A 17,109-nucleotide genomic window follows, 5' to 3' on the forward strand; every position below is an offset into this window, starting at 1 on the left:
GTTTCCTTTCCTCATCTCCCTCCCTTATGAATGACCGTCTAATGTCAGGTCTGGTGTAACCTCTCTCAAAGAGTTAAACAACCAGGTGAGGGGAGTTCCTTACTAATTAGTAACCTAGACAACCAGGTGAGGGGAGTTCCTTACTAATTAGTAACCTAGACAACCAGGTGAGGGCAGTTCCTTACTAATTAGTGACCTAGACAACCAGGTGAGGGGAGTTCCTTACTAATTAGTAACCTAGACAACCAGGTGAGGGCAGTTCCTTACTAATTAGTAACCTAGACAACCAGGTGAGGGCAGTTCCTTACTCATTAGTAATCTAGACAACCAGGTGAGGGCAGTTCCTTACTAATTAGTAACCTAGACAACCAGGTGAGGGCAGTTCCTTACTAATTAGTAACCTAGACAACCAGGTGAGGGCAGTTCCTTACTAATTAGTAACCTAGACAACCAGGTGAGGGCAGTTCCTTACTAATTAGTAACCTAGACAACCAGGTGAGGGCAGTTCCTTACTAATTAGTAACCTAGACAACCAGGCGAGGGGAGTTCCTTACTAATTAGTAACCTAGACAACCAGGTGAGGGCAGTTCCTTACTAATTAGTAACCTAGACAACCAGGTGAGGGCAGTTCCTTACTAATTAGTGACCTTAATTCATCAGTCAAGTCCAGGGAAGGATCAGAGACCCACAGACACTCGGCCGTCCGTGGAATTACTTTGACGCGTGTTATATAATTTCAACCATATTATTTTTGGGAAGCCCAAATGATTCTAAGATGAGTACTTTTAAGATTTTCCGAACTCACTTCCTCGTTTAAATCACTTGCTCTGCTCACGTTCTGAAGCCTACAATGCAGTGGGAGGTTCTAAGGGTTATGAGACGGTGATGGACTGAGAGATCAGCCAATTAAAACCAGCGGTTGTTCTGCCGTACTTCCAGTCAAGTCCCGTTCTGAGGCCGCTGTGAAACCAGACGGTTCGACGGAGAGACGGAGAGCCGACTGGTGTTCCTCACAGCGGCCTGCGTTGACCTGTCCAGGTTAAAAGGTCATGACCCCTGCCCTCTGATCCCCTAGAGTACCAGGATGTCTCCGCTGCAGCGCTCGCAGCAGTTGAAGGTGATGTTCTCATAGCGAGTGTAAGGGTGGAACCGGCCGATGCTCTTCTTATTGGTCAGGAAGGCCGAGGGGGAGGAGTCAGAGATAGAGAGGGGGGAGGTTTCTTCCTTGTTGTCTGAACAGGAAATAGGGTCCAGGATCTTCAACACCTGAGAAGGGATTGTGGGGGAGAGAGAGAGATGGGAAGAAGGAGAGAAAGACAGAAAGAGTGAGGTGGTGGTTTCTGGGTAGAGGTCAGTGCGAGTGTCCTGCTGGGGGTCCGACTCCACTTCCTACCTTCTCAGCCATCTTCTCAGCAGGCGTGTGTGAGGTGTTAGGGAGCTCTGAGGCCTGTCTTCCTTTCCTCAGCCCGGCTCCGCCGCTGCTCCCTACAGGCCCTACCTTACCCAGCAGGCGGGAGTTGATGGCTTCTGCCAGCTTGTGATTGGCTAGGGCAAGTTCTCCCGTGCTGAGTGGCTGGGCACTAGGGTAGTAGGTCTGCTGTCGACCCCATTGGAGAGAAACCAGCAGCTGCTCCAGAGACCTGGGAGAGAGACAACACAAACACATCATCTGTATCGCTGGTAATGAAAGTGTGTATCTCAGCAACTTTATGTTCCTATGTGAAGCACAGAAGTCCTACTGTACCTGTGGGTTAGCATCACGTCTGTGTGTTTTAACTGAGCACCAGGTTCATATATCAGTGTTGTACCTGTGGGTTAGCATCACGTCTGTGTGTTTTAACTGAGCACCAGGTTCATATATCAGTGTTGTACCTGTGGGTTAGCATCACGTCTGTGTGTTTTAACTGAGCACCAGGTTCATATATCAGTGTTGTACCTGTGGGTTAGCATCACGTCTGTGTGTTTTAACTGAGCACCAGGTTCATATATCAGTGTCGTACCTGTGGGTTAGCATCATGTCTCTGGAGAACTCGTCTCTCTCACTCAGCAGGTCTGTGATGGCGCTCTGAGCCTCTCTGGTCTGGTGCTGGAGAGAAACCCTGGCATTGGTCAGCTCCTCCGCCATCACTCTTGAAGAGATACCACACACACAACAGTCAGTCAATACACACTGACAAACACACACACACACACACACACACACACACACACACACACACACACACACACACACACACACACACACACACACACACACACACACACACACACACACACACACACCTGGAGGCCAGGAACTTGGTCCTCCAGACGTCACATTGTATGGACATGCGTTCCAGCTGTTCTGCCGTGGAGGCCAGGCTGCGACCCAGAGCCTCGTTCTCTAAGATCATCTGGTTCTTCTCTCTGGCCAGACGCTCAAAGTGGTACTGCAGGTCGTCTCCTACAGAGGCTACCAGCAGCTTCTTCAACTCTCTGTTCACCTATAGGAGAATACAGATGTTGAGTTGGTTTAAATATGGACCGAAGTACTGTATTTCATGTGCCGACATATTCTTAAAACATAAGTACTATCGTTATTTTATCGGGACAAAGGCAAGTGCTGAAAACTCAGGATCCAGATTAACTCCTACAGTCACTGAACAAAACTCAGGATCCAGATATAATCCTACAGTCACTGAACAAAACTCAGGACCCAGATATAATCCTACAGTCACTGAACAAAACTCAGGATCCAGATTAAGTCTTACAGTCACTGAACAAAACTCAGGATCCAGATATAATCCTACAGTCACTGAACAAAACTCAGGATCCAGATTAACTCTTACAATCACTGAACAAAACTCAGGATCCAGATATAATCCTACAGTCACTGAACAAAACTCAGGATCCAGATTAACTCCTACAGTCACTGAACAAAACTCAGGATCCAGATTAACTCCTACAGACACTGAACAATCCCAAATATTGTGGTTAAAAGTGTTAAAAGCCCAAATGCAGCCGTTTTTATCTCAATATCGAATAATTTCTGGGGAACGATTAAGGTCCTTACCGTGATTGTCTTCAATTAAAAACGGTTCAAAAGAAACAGAAATAGCTTCTTAGCTAAGAGTAATTTCTCAAGCTAGAATTTAGTTAGGACTGTCTGGGAGTGGTCTGAATGAGGAAGGGAAAACTGAAAACTAGCTGTTATTGGCAGAGAGGTTTGGAACTCTTTCTTATTGGTCTATTAAATTATTGGTTGGTTACCAGGCAGGCAAAAACTCCACCCCACCAAAACAGGCTGAAATTTCAGGAAGTATTTTCAAATTGCTCTTACACTAAAAGGGCCTTATCATAATTTTCGCAGTAGTACTCCAAACTCAGTGTGGAAATATAAAAACACAGTAATTTGACATTTTTGATGGCACTGGGCCTTTACGTTAACTCATTTACCCACCTCAGTCTGTACGTGGAGCTGGTTGAGGAGTCCCTCCTTGTCCTGCAGCAGTCTTCTCTCTGAGTTCTGCAGCTTCTCAATGGCTCCTCTCAGGTCCTCCAGAGGAGGGGAGGGAGACGGGGGTCGTTCCTCCATCTGCTGCCCAGCCCAGGCCTCTCCTTTCTCCTCAGCCGGACCTACATGACCCCCACTCCGGCTGATGGCGGCACGGGGAACAACGATCCTCACCGCCTCCACCACCACGCAGGCCTCCCGGGGAACCTTCCCCAGGTGGAGCACCCCGGGGGGCTGGGGGGCAGACGCGATGTCTCTGGGACTGGCTCTAGGGCTCTGCTGGGGGGTGGAGTGGGGGCTGTGCTGGAGGCTGGCGGGGGAAGGGTGCGTCGTCTTGGGGCTTTGTTTGGGACTAGCTACTTTAAGTAGTGGCACCGAAGACAGAGGCGTATCCACGACACCGATCTCCTTAGCGACTGGGGGCTCGTCTGTCTCCATGCCGTCGCCGGGGCCCCTGACTGGACGGACGGAACCTGGAACATGGCAGACATTCTGGAATGTTCTCTCTCTCTCTCATTGTATTGACTGGAGGAGTTATCAGGTCTCAACATCGCTTTGTGTGATTGGCTGAGAGGATGTAAACAACAGTCTGTGAAATGATTTCGGGTGATAACTACTTACCTCTGTCTGCTACTGCAGCAGTAGACATGACGGTAGAGGAAGTTTTCACAACAGTCCAGTCGAATGACAGAGGGACAGGACGATGGCTGACTTCCAGGATGGCAGTTAGATCTCTCTCCTGAAGACAGACAAACAAATATTGATTCTGAGTTAACCACCCTGTTAGACATGTTAAACAAATAAAATAAAATAAGAAAGTAGCGAGAGAATATCACACAGCTACCTGTAAATAACTAACGGACTTTTTCTGCCTTCAATTTCTTAAAAAAAAAAATGTTTTGAATTGGTAAAATTAGAGTTAAAACAGCTGACCTTTCCAACTATTTGTTTACTTGGCTAGTTAACTAGTTGACTTCAGTCTCTGGCTGAGCTCCGAGGTTAAAATAAGTCACTAGTTATGTGTGGATGAGCTTTAACAGCACTGTCAGCACATGATCCACACCCAGCCGGGTTAGATAAGGATTTCAGAGAACAGACTTCAGCTTTCCTCAGCTAACAGTAACTGACAACAAACCGTGTCCTGGACATAAACTTACAGACATTGTTAGCTAACATTAGCGGTGTCAAATGAAGTGTAACGGTGTCAGAATAAAACACTGTACATACTGTGTTACCCGATGAAAGAAAAACAAAAGATTTCCTCTGTTATTAAATGTTGGTCGCCATCTTGTTTGTGTTGTCACCGGCCGGATACTGTTGGCTTGGCGGAAAGGCTGTCCTGCACAAAACTGACTCTGAATCAGCTCCTACGATTTCTCATCGATAGCGGTGACAGTAAACAGATATTCCAAAATCTGATTCACGATCAGTAAACGGAAGTTGAGACTACAGCGTTAACAAAATGACCAAACCGTGGAATAATGCGGAACTATTATCCGCGCTACATTGTTCCACCGTAGGAAATAAAATATTGTTACACCCAGAGAAGACAACTTAGTACAAAGTACCGAAGATAATCAATTCTGGTTAATAAACTATTGTTCTCTAGTACAGGTGAGTTTGATAGCCACATGTATGTATTTGAATCGAGCTTTTCAAATAGCTACTGCGATGTGGGCGATTTGCTAATAGTCTTATTTCTGTCTTTATGTTGTCTAGGTTGTCACTCGGAGAGCAATGGGGGTACACGGGCTGTGGAAGCTGCTTGAGACCACCGGGAAGCCCATCAACCCCGAGACACTCGAGGGCAAGATCCTGGCTGTCGGTATCCTTCCGGGCACCACAAGGAGCCCCCCCTATTGCTCTCTTAAACTCTTTCTCTCTCCTTGTTCTTGACTTTTTTTTTAAAAGTAAGGTTCCCTACTTCTTCCAGTCAATCTCCCACCCACACCTCCTGCATATCCCAGTCATAACATGTTATTTGTTTGCATGTGTCTGCATCTTACATAGAATTAGTGTCCAGTGTATTGTGCAAGTAGAGATCCTTGACCCTGTCCCCCTCCCAGACATCAGTATCTGGTTGAACCAGGCGGTGAAGGGTGTGAGAGACAGGGAGGGTAACAGTGTCCAGAACGCCCACCTCCTCACCTTGTTCCATCGCCTCTGTAAATTGCTCTTTTTCCGCATCAGACCTGTCTTCGTGTTCGATGGAGATGCACCTCTGATCAAGAAACAGACCCTGGTGTGTGTGTGTGTGTGTGTGTGTGTGTGTGTGTGTGTGTGTGTGTGTGTGTGTGTGTGTGTGTGTGTGTGTGTGTGTGTGTGTTTATGTGGTCTGTCTGTCTGTCTGTCTGTCTGTCTGTCTGTCTGTCTGTGTGTTTATGTGGTCTGTCTGTCTGTGTGTTTATGTGGTCTGTCTGTCTGTCTGTCTGTCTGTGTGTGTGTGTGTGTGTGTTTGTTTATGTGGACTGTCTGTCTGTCTGTGTTTATGTGGTCTGTCTGTCTGTCTGTCTGTCCGTCTGTCCATCCATGTGTGTGTGTGTGTTTGTTTATGTGGTCTGTCTGTCTGTCTGTCTGTCTGTCTGTCTGTCTGTCTGTGTGTTTGTTTATATGGTCTGTCTGTCTGTGTGTGTTTATGTGGTCTGTCTGTCTGTCTGTCTGTCTGTCTGTCTGTCTGTCTGTCTGTCTGTCTGTCTGTCTGTCTGTCTGTCTGTGTGTGTGTGTGTGTGTGTGTGTGTGTGTTTGTTTATGTGGTCTGTCTGTCTGTCTGTCTGTCTGTCTGTCTGTCTGTCTGTCTGTCTGTCTGTGTTTTTATGTTTGTGTGTGTGTGTGGTGTGTGTGTGTGTGTGTGTGTGTGTGTGTGTGTGTGTGTGTGTGTGTGTGTGTGTGTGTGTGTGTGTGTGTGTGTGTGTGTGTGTGTGTGTGTGTGTGTGTGTTAACCCTGTGCTTCCCTCCAGGCCATCAGAAGACAGAGGAAGGAGGAGAAGACTATGGAGTCCAAACAGACCAATGACAAAACTCCTCAAGACCTTCCTGAAGAGACAGGCCATCAAAAGCTGCTCTGGGAGAGAGGAGGTGAGGAGAGGGGAGGGGAGGAGAGGAGCAGAGAGAGAGGGGAGGAGAGGAGGAGGTGAGGAGAGAAGGAAGGGAGGAGGAGCAGAGAGAGGTGAGGAGAGGAGGTGAAGAAGGGAGAGGAAGGGAGAGGAGATGAGAGGGGAGGAAGGGAGAGGAGGTAAGGAAGGGAGAGGTAGAGGAGAGGAGGTGAGGAAGGGAGAGGAGAGGAGAGGAGGAAGACCATGACCTAAATGAAAGGCAAAGCCCGCTCAGAGCTTCATAACAGATCTACAAGCACTAAGATGGTGACGTCTGAACACGGACCATTCCATGTTTCATAGAAGATCTGGTCTGTGTATAGACCTGTACCAATCTCTCTGTGTTGTGTTTCTGCTCCAGTCAGGATCATCTGCCCAGCCTGTCTGCTGGGAGGAGAGAGGAGGACATGTACATCTGCCTGCCCTGCCAGCCCAGGAGGAGGAGAGAGAGAGGAGCAGCTCAGAGGAGGAGCAGGAGGAGGTAGACAGCCGTCACATCTACCAGGTGAGGTCAACACCCACGTCATTGTGATAGAGGAGAAAACAGAAGAGGGCGGTGCTTTATCAACTTGTCCAATAAGAACAACTGTATTCCTTTTTGTTTCATAACGTTTTTGCTACGTTGTGACGTCTGTCTGTCTGTCTTGTCTGTCTGTCTGTCTGTTGTGCGTATGTCTCTGTCTGTGCTGTCGTCAGGGGGATTTCTATGAAGACTCTGTGGACATCAACTCTGAGGAGTTTTCTGCCATGCCTCCTGAGGTGAAACACGAGATTCTTAAAGACATGAAGGAATTCAGCAAGAGACGACGCACCATGTACCATACACCTCCTGAGGTACCGACACAAGTCCATGTACCACACACCATGCACCACACCACCATGCCTACAACACCATGTACCACACACCTCCTGAGGTACCACACACCTCCTGAGGTACCACACACCATGTACCACACACCATGTACCACACACCATGTACCACACGCCATGTACCACACGCCAGGTACCACACACCATGTACCACACACCATGTACCACACACCTCCTGAGGTACCACACACCATGTACCACACATCTCCTGAGGTACCACACACCATGTACCACACACCTCCTGAGGTACAACACACCATGTACCACACACCTCCTGAGGTACCACACACCCATGTCCCAAACACACCTCCTGAGGTACCAGCACACCATGTCACCACACACCCATCTGTACCACGACACTTCCTAAGTACCACACACCATGTACCACACACCTCCATGGGAGGCGGAACCACACACCTCCTGATGGTACCACACATCATGTACCACACACCACCTGAGGTACCACACACCATGGTACCTACACACCATGTACCCACGCACACCTGCCTCGAAGGTACACGCACACCTCCTGGGGTACCACACACCATGTACCACACACCTCCTGAGGTACCACACACCATGTACCACACACCATGTACCACACACCATGTACCACACGCCAGGTACCACACACCATGTACCACACACCATGTACCACACACACCTCCTGAGGTACCACACACCATGTACCACAACATCTCCTGAGGTACAACACACCATGTACCACACACCTCCTGAGGTACCACACACCATGTACCACACACACCTCCTGAGGTACCACACACCATGTACCACACACCATGTACCACACACCTTCTGAGGTACCACACACCAGGTACCACACACCTCCTGAGGTACCACACACCTCCTGAGGTACCACACACCATGTACCACACACCACCTGAGGTACCACACACCATGTACCACACACCATGTACCACGCACACCTCCTGAGGTACCACGCACACCTCCTGAGGTACCACACACCATGTACCACACACCATGTACCACACACCATGTACCACACACCTCTTGAGGTACCACACACCATGTACCACACACCTCCTGAGGTACCACACACCATGTCCCACACCATGTACCACACCCTCCTGAGGTACCACCCCCTAACCCAGCCCCCCCCCCCTCTCCCAGAGGTCAGGTGACTTCTCCCAGTACCAGCTAGCAGGGCTGCTGCAGAGGAACAAGCTGAACGTGCGTCTGGAGGGGGTGGAGAGAGAGATTGTCCCAACCGGAGTGGCAGGGAACGCCCCGGGGGTGGAGCTATACACCAGGGGGAGGGGGCACAGCGTGGAGACACGACGCCTCCTCTCAGAGACTCCACCCACTACATCCTCATCAAAGGTTATGAGGTTGAAAGGGGGGGGGGGTCAGCGATCAAATTTAGCGATTTCTCCGCATTGACCTGTTCAAACTCATCCCCTCATATGCTCTGTGTGTGTGTGTGTGTGTGTGTGGTGTGTGTGTGTGTGTGTGTGTGTTTGTGTGTGTGTGTGTGTGTGCGCTCGCCTCCTCAGGTCCGAAGAAGACCGACAACAGGTGAGAGGGTCCCAGACATCCAGCCTGCGGCCTCTCCCTGGCTGGGTGGTCCCCTGTCAGGGAGGATTAGGACGGGGGGAGGCAGAGACCTGATCCCCTTTGGAGACCCATCTCAGAGGAGGAGAGCCTGAGGAGGGACCCTCATCATCGTCTAAACATCCCCAGGACACTACCCGAGCCTGGGAGACACCAGCACCGACTTCCCCTAGGACACTGAAGGCCATCCAGGCTGCCATGGATAGCAGCTTCTCAGACGAGGAGGAGGAGGATAGCTCCTGGGGTAGGGGAGGAAGGAGGGCTGATGAGGAGGAGGAGGATAGCTCCTGGGGTAGGGGAGGAAGGAGGGCTGAGGAGGAGGATAGCTCCTGGGGTAGGGGGAGGAGGAGGGCTGAGGAGGAGGAGGAGGATAGCTCCTGGGGTAGGGAGGAAGGAGGGCTGAGGAGAGGAGGAGGATAGCTCCTGGGGTAGGGGAGGGAGGAGGGCTGAGGAGGAGGATAGCTCCTGGGGTAGGGGAGGAAGGAGGCCTGAGGAGGAGGATAGCTCCTGGGGTAGGGGAGGAAGGAGGGCTGAGGAGGAGGGTGCTGGGGCAGTGTGTCTCCTCGTACCCTCCTGGCCATTCAGCGAGCCATGGGAGAAGAGTTGGAGGTAGGCCCGTCCCAATACGCACACATGATTGGCAATTCTCCTGTTAAGCCCCACTCTCCCAGTCACCAGCATCCTGCGAACCGATTGGTCGTCATCAGCAGCTCACAGGAGGAGACTGAAGGGAAGGACACGCCCTTGAGGACAACTCTGACCAATGAGGACAGGCTTGAGGTGGAGAAGGGCGATGAGCAACAGTCGCCCCTCCCCTTAGCCTCCCAATTCCCTCCCGCGGACAGGGTGCTCCTCGGCAGGGAAGGAACAGGATGAAACCGCCACCAGGAGGAACAGAGAGGAGGTGGAGGAGATTCTGAGGAGGGAACAGAGAGGAGTTGGAGCAAAAGCCATCGACAACAGGAACAGAGAGGAGTTGGAGCAAGCCATCGACAACAGGAACAGAGAGGAGTTGGAGCAAGCCATCGACAACAGGAACAGAGAGGAGTTGGAGCAAGCCATCGACAACAGGAACAGAGCTTTCCACTCTGCAGTAAGTCAGGGGGACAGTTTGGGTCAGGATCTCTGTGTCATTCCTTCATCAGGTCTAAACAGAGAGAAGAACACGGGGAGGAGAAGCCTATTGACTGGGCCTTTACCTCCATCGCAGGAGGAGAGGAATGGACAGGACACGGGGAGGAGAAGCCTACTGACTGGGCCTTTACCTCCATCGCAGGAGGAGAGGAATGGACAGGACACGGGGAGGAGAAGCCTATTGACTGGGCCTTTACCTCCATCGCAGGAGGAGAGGAATGGACAGGACACGGGGAGGAGAAGCCTACTGACTGGGCCTTTACCTCCATCGCAGGAGGAGAGGAATGGACAGAACACGGGGAGGAGAAGCCTACTGACTGGGCCTTTACCTCCATCGCAGGAGGAGAGGAATGGACAGGACACGGGGAGGAGAAGCCTACTGACTGGGCCTTTACCTCCATCGCAGGAGGAGAGGAATGGACAGATTGTGAAGATGGAGGACGGTGAGGAGGACAGTGACTCAGAGAGCTTCATTGACGTGTCTGAAGGAGAGGAGCTAAAGGAGAAGGAGGAGACAGATGATTCACCGATAGAGGTTGGGGGCGGTGCTCCATCTAAGGCACAGGAAGACGTGGCCAAGAAGAAGAAGAAGGAGGAAGAAAGGAGGCTTTAAGTAGCAGAGCTATCCCTTTGGAAGAGAAGGAGGAAGAGGAGGAGGCTTTAAGTAGCAGAGCTATCCCTTTGGAAGAGAAGGAGGAGGAAGAGACCTCCCACAGAGACCAGCCCAGCTCTTCCTGCCTCAGCGTCTGTTCCTCTACCCAACGAGTGGAAGACATCAACGTGGTAAGATAAGTACTGCTTACATTTAGTAGTGAAAAGACAGAGCATGGAGATGATGTCCAGGAAATAGACAGGAAAATGTCTATTTCTCTGTGTGTGGTTGAGATGTTGTTGTTGCAGCATTTGTGATGTCCTGTAGGGGGAGCTGTTTGTACAGTAGAGATTTGAGGATGCAGTACCTGTGTTGTCCTGTAGGAGGAGCTGTTTGTACAGTAGAGATTTGAGGATGCAGTACCTGTATTGTCCTGTAGGAGGAGCTGTTACTGTGTAGTGGAACTGGGTTGATGCAGTACCTGTATTGTCCTGTAGGGGAGCTGTTACAGTGTACAGTAGTGGAACTGGGTTGATGCAGTACCTGTATTGTCCTGTAGGGGAGCTGTTACTGTGTTCAGTAGTGGAACTGGGTTGATGCAGTACCTGTATTGTCCTGTAGGGGGAGCTGTTACTGTGTAGTGGAACTGGGTTGATGCAGTACCTGTATTGTCCTGTAGGGGGAGCTGTTACTGTGTAGTGGAACTGGGTTGATGCAGTACCTGTATTGTCCTGTAGGGGGAGCTGTTACTGTGTACAGTAGTGGAACTGGGTTGATGCAGTATCTGTATTGTCCTGTAGGGGAGCTGACTGTTATTGTGTAGTGGAACTGGGTTGATGCAGTACCTGTATTGTCCTGTAGGGGGAGCTGTTACTGTGTTCAGTAGTGGAACTGGGTTGATGCAGTACCTGTGTTGTCCTGTAGGGGGAGCTGTTACTGTGTACAGTAGTGGAACTGGGTTGATGCAGTACCTGTATTGTCCACCAGGATGAGCTGGTGGCGCTAGAGAGCAGTCTTGGAGAGCAGCAGTCCAGTCTGAGAGAACAGAAGCAGCAGCAGGAACGCATCGCTGCCACCGTTACCGGACAGATGTGTCTGGAGAGCCAGGTAGGGGACACAGTCAACACACACATTTAGTCAGTCTGATAAAGGGGGTATTATTGTGTTCTGTTTGTTTTCCCACCCTGCACCAACAGTGTTCATAGTGGGTGTGATTGTGTTTGACCCTGACTCTGCCCCAAACTTTTTTTTCCAATCTTCCTCTGTCCAGTGTCTGTTCTTTTGCCCATCTTAATCTTTTCTTTTTATTGGCCAGTCTGAGATATGGCCGTTTCTTTGCAACTCTGCCTAGAAGGCCAGCATCCCGGAGTCGCCTCTTCACTGTTGACGTTGAGACTGGTGTTTTGCGGGTAATATTTAATGAAGCTGCCAGTTGAGGCGTCTGTTTCTCAAACTGGACACTCTAATGTACTTGTCCTCTTGCTCAGTTGTGCACCGGGGCCTCCCACTCCTCTTTCTGTTCTGGTTAGAGCCAGTTTGCGCTGTTCTGTGAAGGGAGTAATACACAGCGTTGTATGCGATCTTCAGTTTCTTGGCAATTTCTGGCATGGAATAAGAATAGACTGACGAGTTTCAGAAGAAAGTTCTTTGTTTCTGGCCATTTTGAGCCTGTAATCGAACCCACAAATGCTGATGCTCCAGATACTCAACTAGTCTAAAGAAGGCCAGTTTTATTGCTTCTTTAATCAAAACAACAGTTTTCTGCTGTGCTAACATAATTGCAAAAGGGTTTTCTAATGATCTATTAGCCTTTTAAAATGATAAACTTGGATTAGCTAACACAACGTGCCATTGGAACACAGGAGTGATGGTTGCTGATAATGGGACTCTGTACGCCTATGTAGATATTCCATAAAAAATCAGCTGTTTCCAGCTACAATAGTCATTTACAACATTAACAATGTCTACACTGTATTTCTGATCAATTTGATGTTATTTTAATGGACCATTTTAATGTTTCAAAAACAAGGACATTTCTAAGTGACCCCAAACTATTGAACGGTAGAGTTTCTTATAATAATATCCTACAATCTTTGAGAAACTAAACAATCACCAAAATAAGTGATTGAAAGTTATCAGTATTGACGTGGTTATGTTTTGATTCAAAGATCACAGCATTGTCCATGGCAAAAGGTATAGATTTACAGGAAATGAGACGTAAAACTGCAGCCTGTTCTCTCAGCTCCATGGCAAAAGGTATAGATTTACAGGAAATTTGCTTTAAAACTGAAAACATGCCAGCCATGGTCACCGCCTAAGCCCCTTTTTTTATCCAGGAAAAACCCTGGGTCTATTTCAGTGCTTATAATGCCCGTATTCTTCTGCTGAGTTTATATGTGTTTATACCAGGACATTGTTGAATCCATGTTTCTGATTGGCTTGAAAGGGCATTATTTATGTAACGGACTGTATATCAGCACGGTAGAATTCAACGGTTACAGTTCATTCTTACATGTTTTATGTTTTCTTTTATGTTTTCAGCTGCTTTTGAAAGCAAAAGTCAAATTGAAAACATTTATTGGCGTCGTTGAATTCGATTTTCATAATAGCAAGCTAGGACTGCTTGTTTGGTTAGCTGAACAAGCTATAGGACTGATAGTTTGGTTAGCTAAACAAGCTATAGGACTGATAGTTTGGTTAGCTGAACAAGCTATAGGACTGCTTGTTTGGTTAGCTAAACAAGCTATAGGACTGCTAGTTTGGTTAGCTGAACAAGCTATAGGACTGATTGTTTGGTTAGCTAAACAAGCTATAGGACTGCTTGTTTGGTTAGCTAAACAAGCAATAGGACTGCTAGTTTGGTTAGCTAAACAAGCTATAGGACTGCTAGTTTGGTTAGCTAAACAAGCTATAGTCTGCTAGTTTGGTTAGCTAAACAAGCTATAGGACTAATAGTTTGGTTAGCTGAACAAGCTAGGACTGATAGTTTGGTTAGCTGAACAAGCTAGGACTGCTAGTTTGGTTAGCTAAACAAGCTATAGGACTGCTAGTTTGGTTAGCTAAACAAGCTATAGGACTGCTAGTTTGGTTAGCTAAACAAGCTATAGGTCTGCTAGTTTGGTTAGCTAAACAAGCTAGGACTGATAGTTTGGTTAGCTGAACAAGCTAGGACTGCTAGTTTGATAAGCTGAACAAGCTAGGACTGCTAGTTTGGTTAGCTAAACAAGCTAGGACTGCTAGTTTGGTTAGCTAAACAAGCTATAGGTCTGCTAGTTTGGTTAGCTAAACAAGCTATAGGACTGATAGTTTGGTTAGCAGAACAAGCTATAGGACTGATAGTTTGGTTAGCTAAACAAGCTATAGGACTGATAGTTTGGTTAGCTAAACAAGCTATAGGACTGATAGTTTGGTTAGCTAAACAAGCCAGGACTGCTAGTTTGGTTAGCTAAACAAGCTATAGGACTGATAGTTTGGTGAGCTAAACAAGCTATAGGACTGATAGTTTGGTGAGCTAAACAAGCTATAGGACTGATAGTTTGGTTAGCTAAACAAGCTATAGGACTGATAGTTTGGTTAGCTAAACAAGCTATAGGACTGATAGTTTGGTTAGCTAAACAAGCTATAGGACTGATAGTTTGGTGAGCTAAACAAGCTAGGACTGCTAGTTTGGTGAGCTAAACAAGCTATAGGACTGCTAGTTTGGTGAGCTAAACAAGCTATAGGACTGCTAGTTTGGTGAGCTAAACAAGCTATAGGACTGATAGTTTGGTGAGCTGAACAAGCTATAGGACTGATAGTTTGGTTAGCTAAACAAGCTATAGGACTGCTAGTTTGGTTAGCTAAACAAGCTATAGGACTGCTAGTTTGGTTAGCTAAACAAGCTATAGGACTGCTAGTTTGGTTAGCTAAACAAGCTAGGACTGCTAGTTTGGTTAGCTAAACAAGCTATAGGACTGCTAGTTTGGTTAGCTGAACAAGCCAGGACTGCTAGTTTGGTTAGCTAAACAAGCTTGTTTGTTTTGGTTACCACGGAAACTACCGTATCTATCTAGTAAACGTGCTAACTACTTCAGGAAATTTGCTTTAAAACTGAAAACATGCCAGCCATGGTCACCGCCTAAGCCCCTTTTTTTATCCAGGAAAAACCCTGGGTCTATTTCAGTGCTTATAATGCTCCGTATTCTTCTGCTGAGTTTATATGTGTTTATACCAGGACATTGTTGAATCCATGTTTCTGATTGGCTTGAAAGGGCATTATTTCTATGTAACGGACTGTATATCAGCACGGTAGAATTCAACGGTTACAGTTCATTCTTACATGTTTTATGTTTTCTTTTATGTTTTCAGCTGCTTTTGAAAGCAAAAGTCAAATTGAAAACATTTATTGGCGTCGTTGAATTCGATTTTCATAATAGCAAGCTAGGACTGCTTGTTTGGTTAGCTGAACAAGCTATAGGACTGATAGTTTGGTTAGCTAAACAAGCTATAGGACTGATAGTTTGGTTAGCTGAACAAGCTATAGGACTGCTTGTTTGGTTAGCTAAACAAGCTATAGGACTGCTAGTTTGGTTAGCTGAACAAGCTATAGGACTGATTGTTTGGTTAGCTAAACAAGCTATAGGACTGCTTGTTTGGTTTCATAATAGCAAGCTAGGACTGCTTGTTTGGTTAGCTGAACAAGCAATAGGACTGCTAGTTTGGTTAGCTAAACAAGCTATAGGACTGCTAGTTTGGTTAGCTAAACAAGCTATAAGTCTGTCTAGTTGGTTAGCTAAACAAGCTATAGGACTAATAGTTTGGTTAGCTGAACAAGCTAGGACTGCTAGTTTGGTTAGCTGAACAAGCTAGGACTGCTAGTTTGGTTAGCTAAACAAGCTAGGACTGCTAGTTTGGTTAGCTAAACAAGCTATAGGTCTGCTAGTTTGGTTAGCTAAACAAGCTATAGGACTGCTTGTTTGGTTAGCTAAACAAGCATAGGACTGCTAGTTTGGTTAGCTAAACAAGCTATAGGACTGCTAGTTTGGTTAGCTAAACAAGCTATAGGACTGCTAGTTTGGTTAGCTAAACAAGCTATAGGTCTGCTAGTTTGGTTAGCTAAACAAGCTATAGGACTGATAGTTTGGTTAGCTGAACAAGCTAGGACTGCTAGTTTGATAAGCTGAACAAGCTAGGACTGCTAGTTTGGTTAGCTAAACAAGCTAGGACTGCTAGTTTGGTTAGCTAACAAGCTATAGGTCTGCTAGTTTGGTTAGCTAAACAAGCTATAGGACTGATAGTTTGGTTAGCAGAACAAGCTATAGGACTGATAGTTTGGTTAGCTAAACAAGCTATAGGACTGATAGTTTGGTTAGCTAAACAAGCTATAGGACTGATAGTTTGGTTAGCTAAACAAGCTAGGACTGATAGTTTGGTGAGCTAAACAAGCTATAGACTGATAGTTTGGTGAGCTAAACAAGCTATAGGACTGATAGTTTGGTGAGCTAAACAAGCTATAGGACTGATAGTTTGGTTAGCTAAACAAGCTATAGGACTGATAGTTTGGTTAGCTAAACAAGCTATAGGACTGATAGTTTGGTTAGCTAAACAAGCTATAGGACTGATAGTTTGGTGAGCTAAACAAGCTAGGACTGCTAGTTTGGTGAGCTAAACAAGCTATAGGACTGCTAGTTTGGTGAGCTAAACAAGCTATAGGACTGCTAGTTTGGTGAGCTAAACAAGCTATAGGACTGATAGTTTGGTGAGCTGAACAAGCTATAGGACTGATAGTTTGGTTAGCTAAACAAGCTATAGGACTGATAGTTTGGTTAGCTAAACAAGCTATAGGACTGCTAGTTTGGTTAGAAACAAGCTATAGGACTGCTAGTTTGGTTAGCTAAACAAGCTATAGGACTGCTAGTTTGGTTAGCTAAACAAGCTATAGGACTGCTAGTTTGGTTAGCTGAACAAGCCAGGACTGCTAGTTTGGTTAGCTAAACAAGCTTGTTTGTTTTGGTTACCACGGAAACTACCGTATCTATCTAGTAAACGTGCTAACTACTTCAGTGAATGTTGAACACATTTTTACCTGCAAATGTGTTAAATTATATCCATGTTATAAAAGATATCAACTCTGGCTCTATGGGTTTTCTGGGTAATAATACAACTCCATGGAAGGTCAGTTCTTCACTGCTAGCGCTCGGTGGAACACACCTTTTCCGTAGGTCATTATTTCCCATAGAAACGTAGCCCCTCGTCGTTGACGATCCCCTTACCGGGGTCTAACGTCTCGGTGTGTCTTGTCCGTCAGGAGCTGTTGAGGTTGTTTGGCGTAACCCTTCCTGGGGCTCCCGGTGAAG

General features: G+C 47.1%; 1 protein-coding gene, 2 long non-coding RNA genes and 1 pseudogene across 3 annotated transcripts; 3 read left to right on the forward strand and 1 right to left on the reverse strand.

Annotated features, from left to right (window-relative positions):
* Positions 1 to 745: 745 nt before the first annotated feature.
* On the reverse strand, positions 746 to 4,810 carry LOC115181194 (golgin-45-like). The gene is made up of 7 exons (XM_029743231.1): positions 4,721 to 4,810; positions 4,115 to 4,232; positions 3,440 to 3,966; positions 2,284 to 2,483; positions 2,001 to 2,129; positions 1,394 to 1,640; positions 746 to 1,266 (listed from the first exon to the last, which is right to left on the reverse strand). Exons 2-7 carry the CDS (start codon positions 4,140 to 4,142, stop codon positions 1,072 to 1,074), a joined length of 1,326 nt encoding a protein of 441 aa, XP_029599091.1. The 5' UTR covers positions 4,143 to 4,232; positions 4,721 to 4,810; the 3' UTR covers positions 746 to 1,071.
* A 149-nt stretch (positions 4,811 to 4,959) lies between these two features.
* Positions 4,960 to 9,468, forward strand: LOC115181169 (DNA repair protein complementing XP-G cells-like; annotated as a pseudogene).
* A 442-nt stretch (positions 9,469 to 9,910) lies between these two features.
* Positions 9,911 to 10,455, forward strand: LOC115181196 (uncharacterized). The gene is made up of 2 exons (XR_003873320.1): positions 9,911 to 9,952; positions 10,097 to 10,455. It is a non-coding gene; the product is annotated as an uncharacterized LOC115181196 (long non-coding RNA).
* A 494-nt stretch (positions 10,456 to 10,949) lies between these two features.
* Positions 10,950 to 17,084, forward strand: LOC115181195 (uncharacterized). The gene is made up of 3 exons (XR_003873319.1): positions 10,950 to 10,965; positions 11,762 to 11,881; positions 17,061 to 17,084. It is a non-coding gene; the product is annotated as an uncharacterized LOC115181195 (long non-coding RNA).
* Positions 17,085 to 17,109: the final 25 nt, after the last annotated feature.

Source organism: Salmo trutta, unplaced genomic scaffold (assembly GCF_901001165.1).
Source record: "Salmo trutta unplaced genomic scaffold, fSalTru1.1, whole genome shotgun sequence".
Taxonomy (NCBI): Eukaryota; Metazoa; Chordata; class Actinopteri; order Salmoniformes; family Salmonidae; genus Salmo; species Salmo trutta.